This window comes from Ctenocephalides felis, unplaced genomic scaffold (assembly GCF_003426905.1).
Source record: "Ctenocephalides felis isolate EL2017-DRISC unplaced genomic scaffold, ASM342690v1 CF-g0.4_SCAFFOLD_00845, whole genome shotgun sequence".
In the NCBI taxonomy this organism is placed as follows: domain Eukaryota; kingdom Metazoa; phylum Arthropoda; class Insecta; order Siphonaptera; family Pulicidae; genus Ctenocephalides; species Ctenocephalides felis.
The window spans coordinates 81848018-81865975 of NW_020536999.1; the positions used below are offsets into that span (position 1 = coordinate 81848018).

Genomic DNA, 17958 nt, shown 5'->3' on the forward strand with positions numbered 1-17958 from the left:
CGTTCACAAGTTTGTATTTACATATATGCAGATTAAAAAAAATATCATTGATTTGTTTGAAAAATTATACGTATACGAGTATGTATATATACATATACCATTACTTATAGAATTTTTTATTTGTGATTTTTTTCAATCTAAATATATGTATATATTAAACCCTTTTCTTAAAAATCAATCATTTTTTCCTCATCTTTCTAAGAAAATCAATATCTAATATACTTGTATAATTTTCTAAGACAAACAATTTTTCCCCAATCAAATTTTTGATCCGGCCTAAAATAAATTTATGATTTTATTTACGATTAATTAAAAATAACATTTCATAATCGTATGTAGAGTAACATTCAAAAAAATAGATACAGTTATTTTTTTTTTAAACGTTTGTTCATAAACATATCATTATGTTTTCATTTGCAAATATTCTAATATCTTATTGAATTTATTTTCAATTATATTTAATAGATTTGATTCAACAAATGGATGTTAATAAAAAAGTATTACAAATTGAAATTATTTTTACCATTACAAATCCCATTCTACGTTTTTCAAAGTCGATAATTATCATTATAATATAAATAGTTCAAATAATTTTAGTAAGAGAGCCAAATTAAAAACTATTCAAAATGCTAAGTACGTATAAATTTGCTTGAGTGTCATGTAAATGTATTGTGGGACTTTATTCGCAAACTTAAAAAGAGGACAAATATCTGAAGTAATTGTATTTTATAATTCATTCCTTAAAAGTTTGCAAAATCAGGCAACTATGTGTATATTTTCTAACTTACTCAGTAGCTAATTCCTTAACAAAAGTTCCCGACCGTTCCATCTGCGGAATAATTTTTTGCGGAGCCTCCTTTTCTTTATTCGGATCACTCTTCTTCTTCTCGTTCACCACCTTCTTCTTAGTCGGGACCATCTTGGCAGCAGAACTCTTCGTAGGACTCGTTAAAGTCCTGCTAACTTTAAAATTTGTCTTGACAGGTATTTTGTTAGTCGCTTTGTAGGACGTGATGTTTTTATTAGTTTTCTTATCGCCGAATTTTGGTTTTTGTTTTGCACAACTTAATCGGTTGTCGCCTTCATCCATTGTTGGTGTTAAAGAGTCTGTGGACATTGTTTTCAGTCTTTGCGATGATGCCAGACTGTCTAAGGACATGTTACTTGACTCACCTTTTTTGACAACACGACCTTTGGGACTTGGAGTGCGACTGATGTCGCTTGAAGACAGCAATTTGTTCTTCATGTTTTGGTTCTTTTTGATCGGTGCTTGCTGCTCCAAATCCCGCTTTCGCGGTTCTAAGTACCTCGGCTTAGCATGGGCGACACGAGCTGATAAAGCTTTTAGTTCATAAGACTTCGTTGTTTTAACAATTACTTCAGATTGTGATCTTTGTCTGTTGCTTGCAGGTTTAGCCGTGTCTGCGGGTTTAACCGAACCTTTAGCCTTCAATTTAGAGTTTTCTATTGGTATACTCTTATTGGATGAACTTTTACTAATACTTCCAGCTTGATTCTTCAAATTCCTAATTCCCTGATTTTTATCAAACTTTTGCGGAACTGGTAAACTCTTATTCTGAGTCGCAGTCTTTGTGGTAATGTTGTTTTGAATTTTAGTGATATTTTGTTTATTGTTCGATGAAGCATTATGGACAACATCTCGATTATTATCATACAGTTGCCGATTGTTGTCTTGGGACAAAGCTCGTGTCGCATTCGCGTGGATCACTTGACGAATTTGTTTTAAGTCTTGGCTACGGGTCGAACTTGTACTCTGAAAGGAAAAAAATAAAGAAAACATAAGATAAATGAGGAACATAAGATCGTATTATCAAAGTGAAACTTCTATCGCGACATCATATAAGATTATGTTAAAGGTTTGGAGAAAAAATAGAAAGAAATAGAGCAAAAATGTATGCGTAGCACTTTACTCAATACGCCACAACTATAACATTTAAAAAAAAAAACTAAAATAATCCAGTAATATCAAGTACTCTAAAGCAGCTTCACACATCAAAAACATCTTCAAATGTTTAGAAGATCTTTATATAATCTAAAACATTTTAATTAGACTTGCACCGAACATACGGTTATTATTCGGTAATCAGCATATTTGGCACCTTTTTTGATATTCGGCCGAATACCGAATAACATCTTACTATTCGGCCGAATGCCGAATATTTAAAATCAAAGGAGCTGCCGCCGCTTAGTTAAAATATTGTGCGTTTTATCTGTTATGCGATAAAGAGCTTGCGATGGATCTGTATTTGGAAGTCTATAGTTTACATAATATGATATAAACAAATTAATTCGTTATTATATTTGGTATACATAATAATTTAAACTTTTTCGATTTTTGAGATTATAAACGAACACGTGAAGATGTCTTTCGTCTATATTCAAAGAACACGTTATTGTTATATGTTTATGTTAAGAATCATTCAACGGTTATACGCTATATTCAATAAAGTCATTCATAATATTGAATACAAGCTTTTCTAAATAAAGAACTATCACAGGCTTTTTATCTTTAAAAAATACGAACAATATTTTTGGTCAATTTTTATTTATTTTATTATGATTAGCCTGCCTAATATATAAAAAATAATATTGTGTGTATAAATGAATATATTAGAGGGATATGAAAAAAATAATTTCAAATATATTTACATATATATGTAAAGAATCGCATTTTGATTTATTTCGCTTTCACATATGTTATTTAAGTATTTGGTAAGAGTAACCGAATGGTCGTTGCAAGCCTACCTAGGCATAAAAATTGAATATACCATTTAGTACGTTATACTAATATACCAACTGCGAATACAATTACATTAATACGAACGTGTTTAGGCTCTAAAAACTGGCCAATAGTTGCCGAATATTCGGTATTCGGTGTCTGGAGCATGCCGAATATTCGGTATGTTATTTTGCCGAATATAGTATTTGTTGCAAGCCCAATTTTAATACAGTCTAAAACAAGGGTGAGCAACTTTTTTAATCCACAGGTCAATTTAAATTATTGAAATTAGAAGCAAGCGGCATATATTAATAATTTTCAAAATTTGAAATAATAATTGTTTACATGTTTACCTTTTTGAATTGAATCAATAATAATGAATTATACTGATCATTTTTGACCTCCAAGAGTCAATTTTTTAACTTATTACGAAAATTTTGTATACGCCTTCGTCAATACAAAAAAAAAATAGAAATCACATGCTCCGTCCTATCAAAAACTGAGTTGGCATTTTTAGCACTTCCGAAACGGTTGGAACTCTTTGCCAAAAACTAATCATCACGTGATCTTGTCAACAGAAATCGAATATTTTTTTAATCACTCAAATTGGTTAATTGGTGCTCCCAAAATCATCGACAAAAAATTGCATGCACACAAAACACACACACATACATCTTTTTTTTTTAAATAACAAAAATATTTGTTTTTAATTTAGTTAAAAAAGTAAATATTTCATAAATTAACGCAACAAGAAAAAAAATATATTGACGGGAAAAGGTGATAAAATTCTATTTTAAATATAAATCTAAAATAAAAACTAAAGCATGTACTCTAATGAATAATAGGATATCGAATTATATTATTATTTATAGTTATATTTTTATATATTTATAGTTTGACTCAGGTTTTTCAAGAAATATTGAAAAAAAAATGATCACAAACATTTCCTAACTTATTTTAATTACCATAATACATCTAATTGTAGTTGCTATAGATTTAGATATTTCTCCACTCAATTGAAATGATAATTAAAAAGGTGCTGATCAATTGTGATTTGTCATTGAATCAATTTAAATAAAGTTTGTCTTAAAAAACCAACACGAGTTCACTAAAAATCAATTTCTACCTCTTCAATCAATTACATTTCTACATTATGAAGTTTCATTTTCCTTGCGTACTATTTATTGATACGAAAATCCTTACCCTGGCACTTCTCGGCGTCCTATTCCTATTGTCAACTGCCATTCTCAAATCGTTGTTACTATTTCCAAAATTATGACTGTTTCCATTGGCAGTCATCAGTTCTTGAATTCGTCGCCTCAACTTCGGTTCAAGTCTCGACCAAGAAATGGCTCTTGTGGCTCTCGAACCTTGCTTTGCCAAACATCGCTCCACCGAGGAAGTTAACTCTTCTACCAGACTGACAAACTCCTAAAAAAAGTTAATAAATGAATCTACTATACAAAAAAAATGAAATAAATAAAATATTGTGGTTACTTACTGGATGCCAAGAAGTATCCATATCCCCCGACCCATCATTCACACTCTGGTTGATCTCAAAAATCTTCTCTCCAATCTGGTTGTTATGTTTATCAGGTGTCATTTTAGACAATCCAGAAGTGCTCAATCCGCACCTGACTAATGTTCCCAACCTGGCCAGACGTTGGTAACTTCTACAAGCTTGTTCTGGTGCCAATGTACAAGCTGCTTCATTTAAAGTTGTCCGTAGACGAGATACGTTTCTCCACATCAGTCCACCCAGGGACAAGAAACTGAGAGTAAAGGAAAATTAGTAGTACAAAAACTCCCAAGTTAATGGAAAATCATGGATCAAAGACTTAGGGAAAAGTCCCTTAACGCCGTATGGCACCAAGTACCGGACGGTCTATTTAACACGTATTATTTAAGCAAGTATAAATCTTTTCGTTTCAAAATACAAGTGAAAGGGACATTGAAGGCACACAGGTACAGGATTACGCGCCAAGCCTCGCCTGTGACGCACACGGCCACGGCGATAGCAACCCTTTCCTGTTTTAGGCGCAAAATCACGGCATCACCTAAATATCAATGGAAGTATTTCTAGCATATTTATGCATTTACATTTGAGTGGTATGCAAAGATAAAAGTTGTACTTGAATGTTATCCGTAAAATGGTAGAATATTATTAGATCTCTTAACCAATTTTAGTAGGTGCCACCAAATGAACAAAAATGTCTGTCCCTTAGCACCGGACAGTAAACATATTGATATTTCTTGTGAGAATATACATTTAATTTTGTTTTGTATGAGTGCTAACGGTCACTACATACCCAGATGTTTCGTATGTCCTAGTCAAAGAATGAGAAGCTTATTGTGAATGTACCAGCTGAAAGCATCGGTGTGGATGGATAAATAGTGACTTTTTTTTGCAATATCTATGAATATTCATCAAAGACACATGTGCAGGCATTCCAGAGTGTGGAGATGGCTACATATATGATCAATTCAGGTTATTTTGAAATGTCCGGTACTAGGTGCCACTGTTTAAAATCATATTTTTTGATACCAAAGTTTGATTGATAGCATTAATTATTTTTTAGCAAAGATTGCGGTTTTGTTAATTTAGTTTGATTTCTAACTTTGTTGTCTAACGTAAATCATAATTTAATAAACATTTCGTAAAATACTTTTTGATTTATTTAAAAATAACCTTAGGTGTCCGCCTCTAGGAGACTTCCCCCTATTGCATAAAGTGCAATACATTTTCAAATATGGTTCACCATGATAAAAATACAGCTACTGGTTTATCATTGTTATCAAGTATTATTTCCATTTACCTGTTAGCAGTTAGTATAGCAGGGAATTTATCAGCAACAAACATATGAGCATGTTCCAACAATGACAAAGTAAGTGCTTCAACTCGAGTAGCCCATCGTGTTTCTGGTAGTTCGCTTAGCAAGCATTCACAATCCAGAACTGTACCCAAGACGTTTTCAGGACTCTGATCAGAGAAACAAAACTAGTTGTAAGAAGCATTTTACCTGAAGGGGCACGTTGAATGAACTTCTCGACATGTGTAAATAATAAATAAGAACATATGTAACGCCTTGAACGATCGTCGCGCAAAACTGATAAAAGCGAATCTCTAATCGAGTTGTATTAAATGGCTATTAAATTTGATTATGTCAAATTATAAATTTGATTTGGAACTAAGATTATGGTAAAAGTCTATGCTAAAGTGTTTCTTTTTTATTTGAGGCCATTAAACTACGAAGTATCTTTCCAAATGGATCCTAACTATAATATCTGTTGAATCATGTCTTTTTTATTGATGGTAACTAAACTATAAAGTATCTTTTAAAATAAATCCTAACTATAACTATCTCTTTTCTTATTGGAGGCCACTAAACTGAAAAGTATCTTTTAAAATAGATCCTAACTATAACCATCTCTTTTTTATTGGACGCCAGTAAACTGTAAAGTATCTTTTGAAATAGATCTTAACTATAACTATCTCTTCCTAACTATAACAATCTCTTTTTTATTGGCGGGCACTACACAAAAAAGTATCTTTTAAAATAGATCATAATTACAACCATCTCTTTTTTATTGGAGGCCACTAAACTGTAAAATATCTTTTAAAATAGATCCTAACTATAACTTTTTTATTGGAGGCCACCAAACAAAGAAGTATCTTTTAAAATAGATCCTATCTATAAAAATCTCTTTTTATGGGAGGCCACTAAACTGATAAAATCATTTAAAATAGATCCTAACTATAACCATCTCTTTTTTTTGGAGGCCACTAAACTGAAAAATATCTTATAAAATAGATCCTAACTATAATCATCTCTTTTTTATTGGAAGCCACAGTATCTTTTAAACTAGATCCAACTACAACCATCTCTTTTTTACTGGAGGCCACTAAACTGAAAACTATCGTTTAAAATCCACGTTATTTTGAAAAAAATAAAATTTCACAAATGAGAAGGAGTGTCATCCCCCCGAGGGTGGCAGCAGAGTCCAAATTGTTTTCACTTTTGAACTTGAGGATAAAATGAACCAATTTCAAAATTTCATGCCAATCAGAGCACCGTAAAAAAATTCAGACCCAAAACGCTCCTTTGACTGGAGTATAACAAGAGATAGAGCAAAAATGAATCCAAAGCACTTTGCCAAATATTCCACATCTATAACATTCACATAAAAAAAAAAAACAAAAAAACTAAAGTAATCTGGTAATCTGCAATATCAAGAAGTCTAAAACAGCTTCATACATCAAAAACATATTCAAAATGTTTAGAACATCTTTATATAGTCAATCTTTTTAATAAGCAATCTTTTTAATCCACGGGTCAATTTGTGGCAAGCAGTACATATTAATAATTGTCAAAGCTTGAAATAATACTAATAAAATATAAGCATTATAATATGAAAAATTATACCGTTAACGAGGTGCAAGTGGCATTAATTACCAGTAATAATTTGTATATGATCTAGCTCTATAAAAGCCTACTTGTTAACCTGTATAAGTGTCCACCTGTTTGCTTTTCTAGCTGTTTACCTGTACTTTCCTACCTATGGACCTGCCTACCAGTCAACTTTTTTACCCGTCTAGCTGTGTACTTGTCAACCTGTTTATCTATGTACCTTTTAAGTATCTTTTAAAATAAATTCTAACTATAACCATCTCTCTTTTACTGAAGACCACTAAACTGAAAAATATCTTTTGAAATAGATCCTAACTACAACTATCTCCCTTTTTATTGGAAGCCACTTAACTGTAAAGTACGTACGTAAAGTAAGTCTTTTAAAATACAGTAGAACCTCGATTATTCGGACCTCGGTTATACGGATTCGCGATTATTCGGACATAATCGCGTCGGAACTTGCATATTCTGATGTGCATATATACATTAATATATTCTCTATTTTGACGTGCATATATACATTTTTAAAGGGTGGTGTTATCCCTTACATATAAAATAAATATTATAGAATCATTAAAAAGGCGAAACCGGCCGTAAGTTAGCTGATAGGTATAGTGTAGTGTAGATACATCCACTATAAGCGATATTAAAAAGAATGCCGCTTCAATTTTGTCGTACACTTGCAAGTTAGATAGTAAAGAGGGTAGTGAAAATCGGAAAATGCTGAAGAGACCAAAAAATGAACTCTTAGAAGAAGCTCTATATTGTTGGTTTTTACAAAAACGATCAACAAATTATTTGTAAGCAACTTTTTTTCTTCATTGATACTTTACGTACCACCTGAAGAATATTTTAGCTCATGTTAATATACTATGTATAATGTAATCTAAGAAAATATGTAAGTGTTAATTTTCTAATAAACATCGATTTTTGTTGATATCTATGCATTTGTTATTTTTGATGAACAAAACATTATTCTTCATAATTTGGATTATCCGGATTTTCGATTATCCGGATGCCTATCGACGACAATTCAACAAAGTCCGGATAATCGAGGTTCTACTGTAGATCCAAACTAAAACCATCTCCTTTTTATTGGAGACCAGTAAACCGTGATATATCTTTTAAAATAGATCCTATCTATAACCATCTCTTTTTTATTGGAGGCCAGTATCTTTTAAAATAGATCCTAACTATAATTAACTCTATTTTTATTGGATGCCACTAAACTGTAAAGTATCTCTTAAAATAGATCCTATCTATAACCATCTTTTTTATTGGAGGCCACTAAACTATAAGGTATTATTTAAAATATATCATAACAATGACCTCAATTTCAACTCTTCAACAATACAAGTTTTGCCCCACAAATTTAATTCTTTAGCATTGACAAGAAAATTACAATTCTCTTATCCTTAATTTTTATCTCACCAGATGTGCAATGATGTGTCTCCTGGCCCTTTCCATCAAGTCCGTGGACAGTGTAGCAAAAGGCCTGGTGGGCCACACCCTCAGGAAGTGCCTGCAGAGCCATCGGACGCAACGCGCGTGCAGTTCGTCCAGGCCGTGACCAGCCGCAAGAGGCAGCACCATGCACACTCCTGCTATGCACTCATCGCAAGGCTAAAATAAAAAAGATAGTTTTGATAAATATTAAGATTTTTAATTAAACATTTTACCTAAATAGCTGGATCTCAATCCGTATTAAGTAAGTTGATTATGTATATGTATCTGGAAGTTTATGCAAGTTGCCTTAAGGGGGGAAGTCCATATAACATTTTCAAAAAATTGAAATTTTTTTTTTTCGATAATCTGCAAGTATAGTATGTTGAGCGTATATTAACGAGTCGACAAAAAAAAATCTTTTATATTAACAAAGTTATAGCTAACATAACGGGGCGGGCCCGAGTGCGCATTGTCAAGCGATCAAGCGTATTGTTAAATTTCGAGTGAAAAAGGTCTCTTTCATTATAATAACTAGAAATACTTCTTTTGACCTACAACCGGAAGACTTCTATGTACCTTAGTACATGTGTAATATTGGTATACGAACAAAAGTTAGTCGAGAAATATAGTTAGTTTAGCTGGAAAATTCGTAGTGTTCAGTTCATTTCAATACGCAAAAATGCCGAATTATCTAAAAGGTAAGCGAAGTAATGAAGTAATATTGCACAAAATAACACTAAAAAAGACGTTATCAGGGCAATCAGTTTACTGATAAAGCAGGTGAAAAAATTGACGCCAGTACAAATCATAATGAAAGTGCCAGTGGTCAAGATCCTCTAGACGTAGATTTAGCTCCATTACTTGGTGAAGAAATGAAACATCATCTTTCACCAATTTATGAAGATTTGTCCAAAGATGATTCACTTGAACGATGCCTTGGTGATCATACGCAGAACGCGAATGAAAGTTTCAACGCGACAGTTTGGCGACTATAGTCGGATTATCACCAAAACACACACATTGTGGACTAAGGGTAGTTGAAATTTCACCATATATTGCAGCTAGGATATTTATTGAAGGTTTTAGTTCAATATTAAGAATAATGAACCTTCTGAATTTGACTGTTGGTACTTATGCTAAAGCATATGCTGATAATACTGATGAGGCGCGAATAACTTGTTAGGATCGTAGCAGCCTTTCACAAATAAAAGATGCTGGTACAGCTCACAAACAACAACAACTTACAGAAAATCAGCTTTTTGAAGATAAGGCAGGACTATTGTATAGACCTGATATTGCAGATTAATCGGTAAGTAACTAAAACTGGTCATTTTCCTTTACTAAATCTTTAAACGCGATTATCTCAAAACTGTGTTTTCAAAAACTGCTCGTGTTGTAGCTCAAAAAGTTATGTATCGATTTGTCTGAAATTTGGTGAGGCATTTCTCTATATTATTATCGGAAGGATAAACCTAAATCTTTAGATCTTTCGCGTTTAAAAAGTATTTTCTGGAGCCTAAAATGTCAAAAAAATAGCCAAAAATTCAGATTTTTTTTTCAAAGGCTTGTTTTTCATTGAATTTTATACTTTTTTTTCAATTTTATAGGTTTATCCTTCCCATTGATATGTTCTTAAAAGAAAACATTAAAAAAAATTTTTTTCAGATCGACGGTTGATGAGTGAGAAATGCAGCAGTTTTGGACCTCGCGCCGGAGGCAGTCCACAAAAAGTTATGCTGAGCCGCCATTTTGAAATAATTTTTTTTTCAAATATTTTTTTTGTATTCTAAAAGGGTTAAATAAAGTTATGTCAAAGTTTAAAAACAATAAAATTATTCCATCACGTTTAAAAATATTTTTAAAATATGACCTATTTTCATGCGTCTATATGGACTTCCCCCCTTAAGGTAAAATGGCGCTTACACCTAGTTCATTAAATGTATAGTATTTTTTCTACTCACTTTGTGAAACATATGACAATAAGTCGACTTCAAAGCATGTGATGTAACTTCCTTTAGACCTTCCAGACCCAAAAGATCAGCTAGAGAAGCCAGCTCCTGCAAACTGATACCCTCAGGTGGTCTCGTAGCACCAGAATAAATATGGCACAAAGCAAAATGCACAGCTCCATAAGTATAACTTGAAAAAACATGATATTTACATATCAATTATTATTATTATTATGTTTACAGATCAATTATTATTATTTTACCCATCCATGACAATAACATTTCCCCTGGTCTCAACTTCATTGCCAGCAAGGGTGGCAGCAAAATATTGGCATCGTGATCTCAAAATGCATTTGTGAGCTCGGAGAACACGTCCCGATACGTCTATTGAAACGTCTGGACTTATTTCTTCCAAAAACATTCTCAGTAAGTCTTCACCCAGACGACGCGGCTGCCTGGACAAACTGTCTTCTGCACTCAGATCTGAAATAGTAAAGAAATTGATAGTAGAACATATTTTTATAGATTGGTTTTAGATACTGTTTTTTTTTTTTAATTTTTTGAAATATATTATGCTTTTAAAAGAAAATCCGAATTGCTAATTCTGGATTTCAAGTCAGCTTTGAATCGACATCAAAATTGTGGGAATATTAGTGAGTCAAAATTTAATCTATGAAAGCTGCTTTTTTAAAAAAAAACGCTGCATCAATTTAAAAACTTTATGAAATTCGATAAAAACTCGCATTGTGTCTATACAGTGTTGTGGGTGTGGCCCATTCCATCCAGAGATGGTGCCAACAATATGTAGGTACAGACGAAGACTTTTGATTTATTTCATTTCTTCTGGTACACTTTACATATAATCTGAATAACTGAATAATTGAGTATGATTGAGTATGATTGATTATGATTAACTAAAATACGACTCCATTGATAACTAAAGTACGACTGAACTCATGATCGACTCAAGAAAAAAAAAAACAAGTGCAAGACTAAATTACGACTGAACTTATAGAAAACTAAATGACTACTCAGCTTTTGATTGACTAAAGACCGAGTACTAACTAGCTAAAGACTGCGTCATTGCAAACCTTTCATGTGCTTGCTTCAGGGTGACTTTAAATTTGTAGATAACAATATTTTATGACTTCAATATCGTTGTAGAGTGCAATACCATGCTTTACAATAGATGACTAAGAATACATTGTGCCTTGTGCTCTAGAAAGGTATTTTATCAATAACTTCTGGGCTTGTGCAGGATATCTCGAGCTTACAATGTTGTAGCATATGAGTAATTCCCTAACTACGTTGTTTGTATTCTGACCGCTATATAAGGATTGATAATAATAAAAATTAAACAGTTAGAATAACATATGAATGAAAAAATTACAACAGTTAGAATAACAAATAAACATTCTAAAATATTATAAGATACAAAGAGTGTGCTTTATTTATAAAAATGCAATAATTTTTGAAATAATAGACCGCTCGCCTTTAGAATAAACAATATAAAAGGGCATATTATAAAACTTTATGATTCATGAAAATATTATCTAACTACATCAGAATTCCAAATTCTTAAAAATATTTATTCAATAAAGAATATATGAAAAACAATAAAAAATCGATAGGAATAATCAGAATTTTTTAGAGCAATGAATTATGAAAATAGGGGATATATATGATTATAAAATTTATTATTTTTACCGAAGAAGGTTTATGTTTTGGCGAAAAATTACGATTTACTATTTATGTTTTTTCGACGTTTTAAGTCATTTTGAATAGAATAAAACCAAATTTAGAAAAAGTATGTAAAATCGATTTTTGACCTTCGTCGAAGTTTTCTCAAAAATGGCTGGACCGATTTCAAATGCCGACGATTAGCCAAGTCGTTTCCTTGTAAGTAGCAGAAAAGTGTCAAATTTTTCATTAACATTAGAGCCTACAATCTTAAACTGATATATAGTCTGGAATAACATACTAAAATATAACGATAAGCGGTTTTATTATAGAAATTTACCAAAGTTTGAAATTAAGCGTGCTTAAGCGATTCTAATAAGAATCTATGCAGGGAATATCATATTGGCCTTTTTGTTTTATTTTGTGTTGTGTTGAATAGTCGGTACTATTGATTACAGTTGACGTTCACGCTTAATTAGAATACATATTTAGAACAAGAAATAAATGAAATAATGAAATAAATGAAACAGATATAAATATGTTTGAAAGACATCAATTGGAAAGTGAAAACTTAATTTTCGAAAGAAACAGGTGAATTAATTTGATCTAAATAGCGAAATAATCTCAATTCTTATTGATTGGTTGATTATTACGTATCAGCAGGTTCATGTACTTGCCTTCAGGCAAAATGCTTCTTAGTTAATAAATTAAAATATGTACTAAATACAGGATCCATTTTGACTTGGGGCAAGTTGTACGAACTTCCGGACACGTGGAAATATTCAATATGATGTAAATAATGAGAAGAAAACTTCAAATTAGGACGATAAAATTACCAATACTTCTCACAAAACTAATTAACTCGTTCTTATCGGGTTGTTTAAAACGGATTTTGAATTTTTGAAATTTTTGGATAGAAAGTAAAAAAATCGGCTCACATTCAAACACAAGCACATAGCGATTCAGAATGACTTGAGACACCAAGAAAACATAAAATTATCAAATCTAATTTTCTGGCAAAATTAAACTTCTCCTTCGGGAAGTTGAAAAAGTGTATCAACTCACCCATTCCTGATTTTCCCATGCTGGAACTCAAACTGGAACCAACACTGATGTCCGAGGTGAAGTCATCGAGTTCCAGAGGACTACGATTAAAATGCATGTTGACATTGACACCATTCGGTAAACTACTACTGAAACCTAGAAATAATAATAAAAAATTATTTATTAAAAAAAATCATTCATTCGACTTTTGGAGAATATGAGATGATTGAAAAAAACATTATCACTAAATGGAAAAAAAATATTATCACACTTATTTAATTATTATAAAATTGAAATATTTTTTTTTTCATTTTTTACCTTAATGACACCTAATAAAGACCGCTTAACACTATCAAAAGGCATCAAAAACTATATTTAAAATTATCAAGAAAATGCGTCTTCACTCCTCTACGTACTATTTTGAACTCAACATTTTCATAACAGATTTTTCATTTTATATGTATGTTCATAGTCTGTAATCAATTTGTAAAATATGTGGGCTATCTGTGACCCTATTAGCTATTACTATGCATGTTTATAATATGTAATCCTTAGTCAATATAAAAGTTGTTTTTTTAATGAAAACTGATTCTGCAAACAATTTTCTTCTCAGGTTATTATCTAACAGTATGTGTAAAATTGTAGGTGAGATATCAAAAGCATGTGTCTGATGTATATTTTAGGAAAAACACAGACAAAACGGTATATATACGGCCTTATTTAAGAATTTGGCTAGTTTTAGTAATGTTTCCGCCATAGATAAGGAAAGTTTCCGCGACTGTAATAACTTAAAATAAGAACATAATAACAGTCATGTCAAAGTTATAGTAATCGCAAAAAAAGGATAATAAAATTTTTTATATATCTTTACGTTTTAGAGGTTTCTGAACAATTTGGAATACCTTTAAAATAGATATATGTAAAAATGGATGGATGTGTGTGTTTATGTGTTTGTTTTGTAAAGTTTTTTTAAAAATTTAGATTTCGGGACGGAAAGTTCCAGCAATTTGCCTTAAGGCACGAGTTTATATTAGAATCAATGAACTTATGCGAGTTCTAGTGATTTTGATCAATTTTATTGCAATACTGAATTTTGATTATTTATCAATTTTTACAACGTCAACGTCGAATGAATTAAAAAAAATTAAAACATTTAGGATTTTTTGAAAAAAAAAATGAAGCTCCTAGTTCTTAAGTGTAATATATATATATATATATATATATATATATATATTTTATTACCTTTGCTCAAATGAGGAAACAGCCTGCTGAGACTTCTAGAATTTTCTTCAGACGTGATCAAATTAGTGTGATTCCCAATAGACCTCGACATAAAATACTTGTTCTCATAATTATTAGCAAACAATTTATAAACCCTATTCGAACCTGTGGAACTCGACATCAGTTTATCATTAACCAGATCCACTTTTGGCAAAGGCTTATCCAAATCCGACAACCTGACAAATTTACCAGAATCCGTCATCACCGTGTTCATCTCTGTGTTTTCTGAAACAGTCGCTAGTAGCTGTTTTTGTTTTTCTATCTTGGCTTGTAAGGTTTCCATAGTATGGGCAACGTTGTTGATAACTTTGTTGTTAGGAGACTCATCCTCTGGTAAATTTAAAGTGTAGCCTATTTTAACACCTTGAGGAGTTTTGACTTTATCCTTGCTCCTTTTCAAGTATTCATCACTATCCAAGTTTAATGTATATCCTATTTTTGGAGCAGGTTTAGTCTCGGTTACAACTGCAACTTCAACAACTTTTGTATCATCCACAACTTTTCCATCAACAGTATCAGGATTCTGCTCGTTCTGGTAAGTCAAATCTTCATCAGTGTCAGTCAACACACCTTCAGTCTGCGATCCTGGACTACTTTTATCAAAAGTTTCATTTATCTTACAATCCTTTTTATGTTTTTTATTAACATCGCTCATTCTAGCGTAGCCGCTGCTTGATCCTGAACTCAAACCAGAACGTCCAGAAAAGTCGCTCAAGTTTGATTCAATTGAATAAGTGGAGCCAACTTTTGATTTTATTAAAGTTTGTGGAAGACTGTTTTCTGAAACGCTTTGGGCACGTTTGTGGAATCTTTGTGGCGGTTTTGGTGCTTCAGGAAGGTTCCAGGAATGCCGCTTAGTTGATTCATTGATGTCCATGTTTGGTAAAGTGTCTTCAAGTTGTTTGACAATTGGAACATTGTCTTGGTCAACTGGTTTTTGTTTTTCAACGACGGTGACGTGAACTTCATTTAAGGTTTTATTTATATTTGCTTCACCATTTTGTTGATTTATTCCCAGAGGTTCCTTAACAAATTCAGGCGCTTTCAATTGTTTTAAGTTTATCTTGTCTCTTCTACGTATTTGAATCAGCCCATCAGCCTTGCCATCCTGTGCACTGCTATCCAGAAAACTAGTAACTTTCTTATCATCCAAATTACGTAGACTAAGAAACGTTGTTGTCCCATTTTTATTTCCACTTGCTTCACCTGTTGACTTTTGTGAGTGTTCAGGAGTTTTAATAATCTCCTTTTTACCATTCCGTCTCGGCAAGGAATTAGTGTTGTCTCTACCTAAACTTCTAGCCATTCCCTGTTTAGATTTGGTTGTTCCATTGACTTCAACAGCAATACTTTTTGATCGTGCTCTCTGGTGTAAAGACATAGCCAATCTATCAGGGATGCTTTTGACACACTTTTCTCCAAAATCTATGAACATTGAAAACATAGATTTGTCGGCAGATGGAGGTGTTTTTGGTTTAGCCGGTTCTTCATGAGACAAGTCAATAAAATAACCCAAGGATCTTTTCTCCTCTGAAGAACTTCTGCCTTTGCTTTCGTCACTGGAGTTGTCACTATTTGATTTTTTATCGTTAAAATCGACGAAAAATCCTAAAGAAGATTTATGTGAAGACGTAGAGTCGCGCCTGGATGTTTCACGATTCAATCTCGAATCCAAAGAAGAAGTGCTGGAACAGTCACTCACATCAACAATCCAAGCACAACTTGTCGACAGCTTTCTTCTTTGTTTTTCTTCAAACTTCTCTTGCACTTCGTAAGCAGCAGATGCTCCTGACAAAATAGGAGTAGCGTCGAATTTTTTTCTGATCAACGGACTTGCACGAATCTTAGGAACAAAATCTTTAACACTGGCACCACCTGAAATAATAGGTGACGCTTCTGAGTACTTTTGGGTTTTATATGGTGAATCCTTACAGTCAACTTCGATTATCGAATTATGTGGTGTATCCGGTAAAACAATATTGTCTGTGAGAAAGTTTTTATCAATTACAACAGGTGCTTCATCTGATGCATCAGTATTTGATGAATCGTTTAATGTGAAAGTTGTGTTAGCTTTTGTGGATTCCAGTTCATTGTTGGTGTCAGAAGTTGTAGATTGTGTTGAGTCGGCTTCAAGATTTTCAATATCCAAACACTTTGCAGTCATATCATCATTATTTTGTTGCAGGTCGTTTAAAGGACTACTCGATGGCGTATCCGAGCTGATTTTATCAACAGTCAGCCTACACATTTCAAACCGAGTATGAAAATCTAAATCTTGTTGTTCGAAAAACTCCGTCACACCATTATGCTCTGAATAACTGTTTGATTCCGAGGTACTTGAATCTTTGTGTTTATTTTTCTTTATTGTTTTAGTTTCAAAAGACTCCGACACTGATAACTCGTTTTGAAACTTATCAGGCTTAAAAATATTAATAGGATTGGAGTGATTGAAGTTTAATGATGTCGGTTTAATTGTTGAAGTACCAGCTTCAAAATTTGTTTGCCAAACGTCAACATCATCAACCAAAGATGCGGCGTCTATAAAACAAGCATTATGTTTAACAGGCGTGGAGTGTCTTGAGGCAGGATAGGATCTATAACCAGTATTAACTTTTATTTTGCCATCTCGTGAGCAAAAATCTTTCTCGTTCATAAGAAACGTCGCACACATTTCTCTAGCTTCTTGGTTGCTCCTCATAGGAAAAACGCTCTCCCACGATCCAGTTTCAGAGGAAATCGACGAAGATTCCAAATTAACAATCTCTTCGTTCTGTCTCTGCTTCTCTTCTTTAGTTGAAGACTTAGATATCACTGAATGTAAACTCTGATCATACTTTTTATTCTGGTCATCCGTTAAGTACATAACATCCTCCATCATGAATTCATCAGGCGTCATATCAGCTGAGTGCTCATGCCGCAAAAAACTAAGATCCTCCTCCGGGGAATAAGTATCATGTTCATCAGACATGACACGACTAGATGATTTCAAAACTAACGTTTGACTGCTGTGGGACACAACAAGCTCCATAGGTTTATGTCTAGGTGTCGACTTTCCTGAACTGGTAGCCTTGGTACCACTCGGCCGACCTGAGTATTCATCACATTTATTAGCATAACGTCTGGAGTACACCTCATCATCTACATCTACATCGTTATTGTACAAGAGAACATCAGACTGTCTCCTTTGCAGATATTCACATGTATCTTCATCTTCAATCTCAGTCAAATTGTAAGTGTCGGCAGAATCGACACAGGAGGCTTCACAACTGGAACGCTCTCTAACGCTGTTCATGGAGGTGCTTCCAGTCTCCAAACCAGAATCATGGTTTAAATTTAAACTGTCCATTTCGATAAGTACAAAAGATTTATACCAAAATATATTTTAACATCCATAACACCTGCAAATGAA

General features: G+C 32.7%; 2 protein-coding genes across 2 annotated transcripts in view; both read right to left on the reverse strand.

The window, feature by feature from the left end:
- Positions 1-762: 762 nt before the first annotated feature.
- On the reverse strand, positions 763-17895 carry LOC113391040. Its single transcript, XM_026627018.1, has 9 exons — positions 14511-17895; positions 13290-13424; positions 10808-11027; positions 10557-10734; positions 8581-8772; positions 5557-5720; positions 4242-4512; positions 3944-4171; positions 763-1774 (listed from the first exon to the last, which is right to left on the reverse strand). The coding sequence occupies exons 1-9, from the start codon at positions 17893-17895 to the stop codon at positions 785-787; spliced, it is 5763 nt and encodes a 1920-aa protein (XP_026482803.1). The 3' UTR covers positions 763-784.
- Positions 17896-17931: 36 nt separating this feature from the next.
- LOC113391042 (dentin sialophosphoprotein-like) overlaps positions 17932-17958 on the reverse strand; it is a 12949-nt gene continuing 12922 nt past the window's right edge. The window contains exon 8 of the mRNA XM_026627019.1: positions 17932-17947. Within this exon, the coding sequence (XP_026482804.1) occupies positions 17932-17947 (16 nt within the window). The remainder of the gene's footprint in view (positions 17948-17958) is intronic.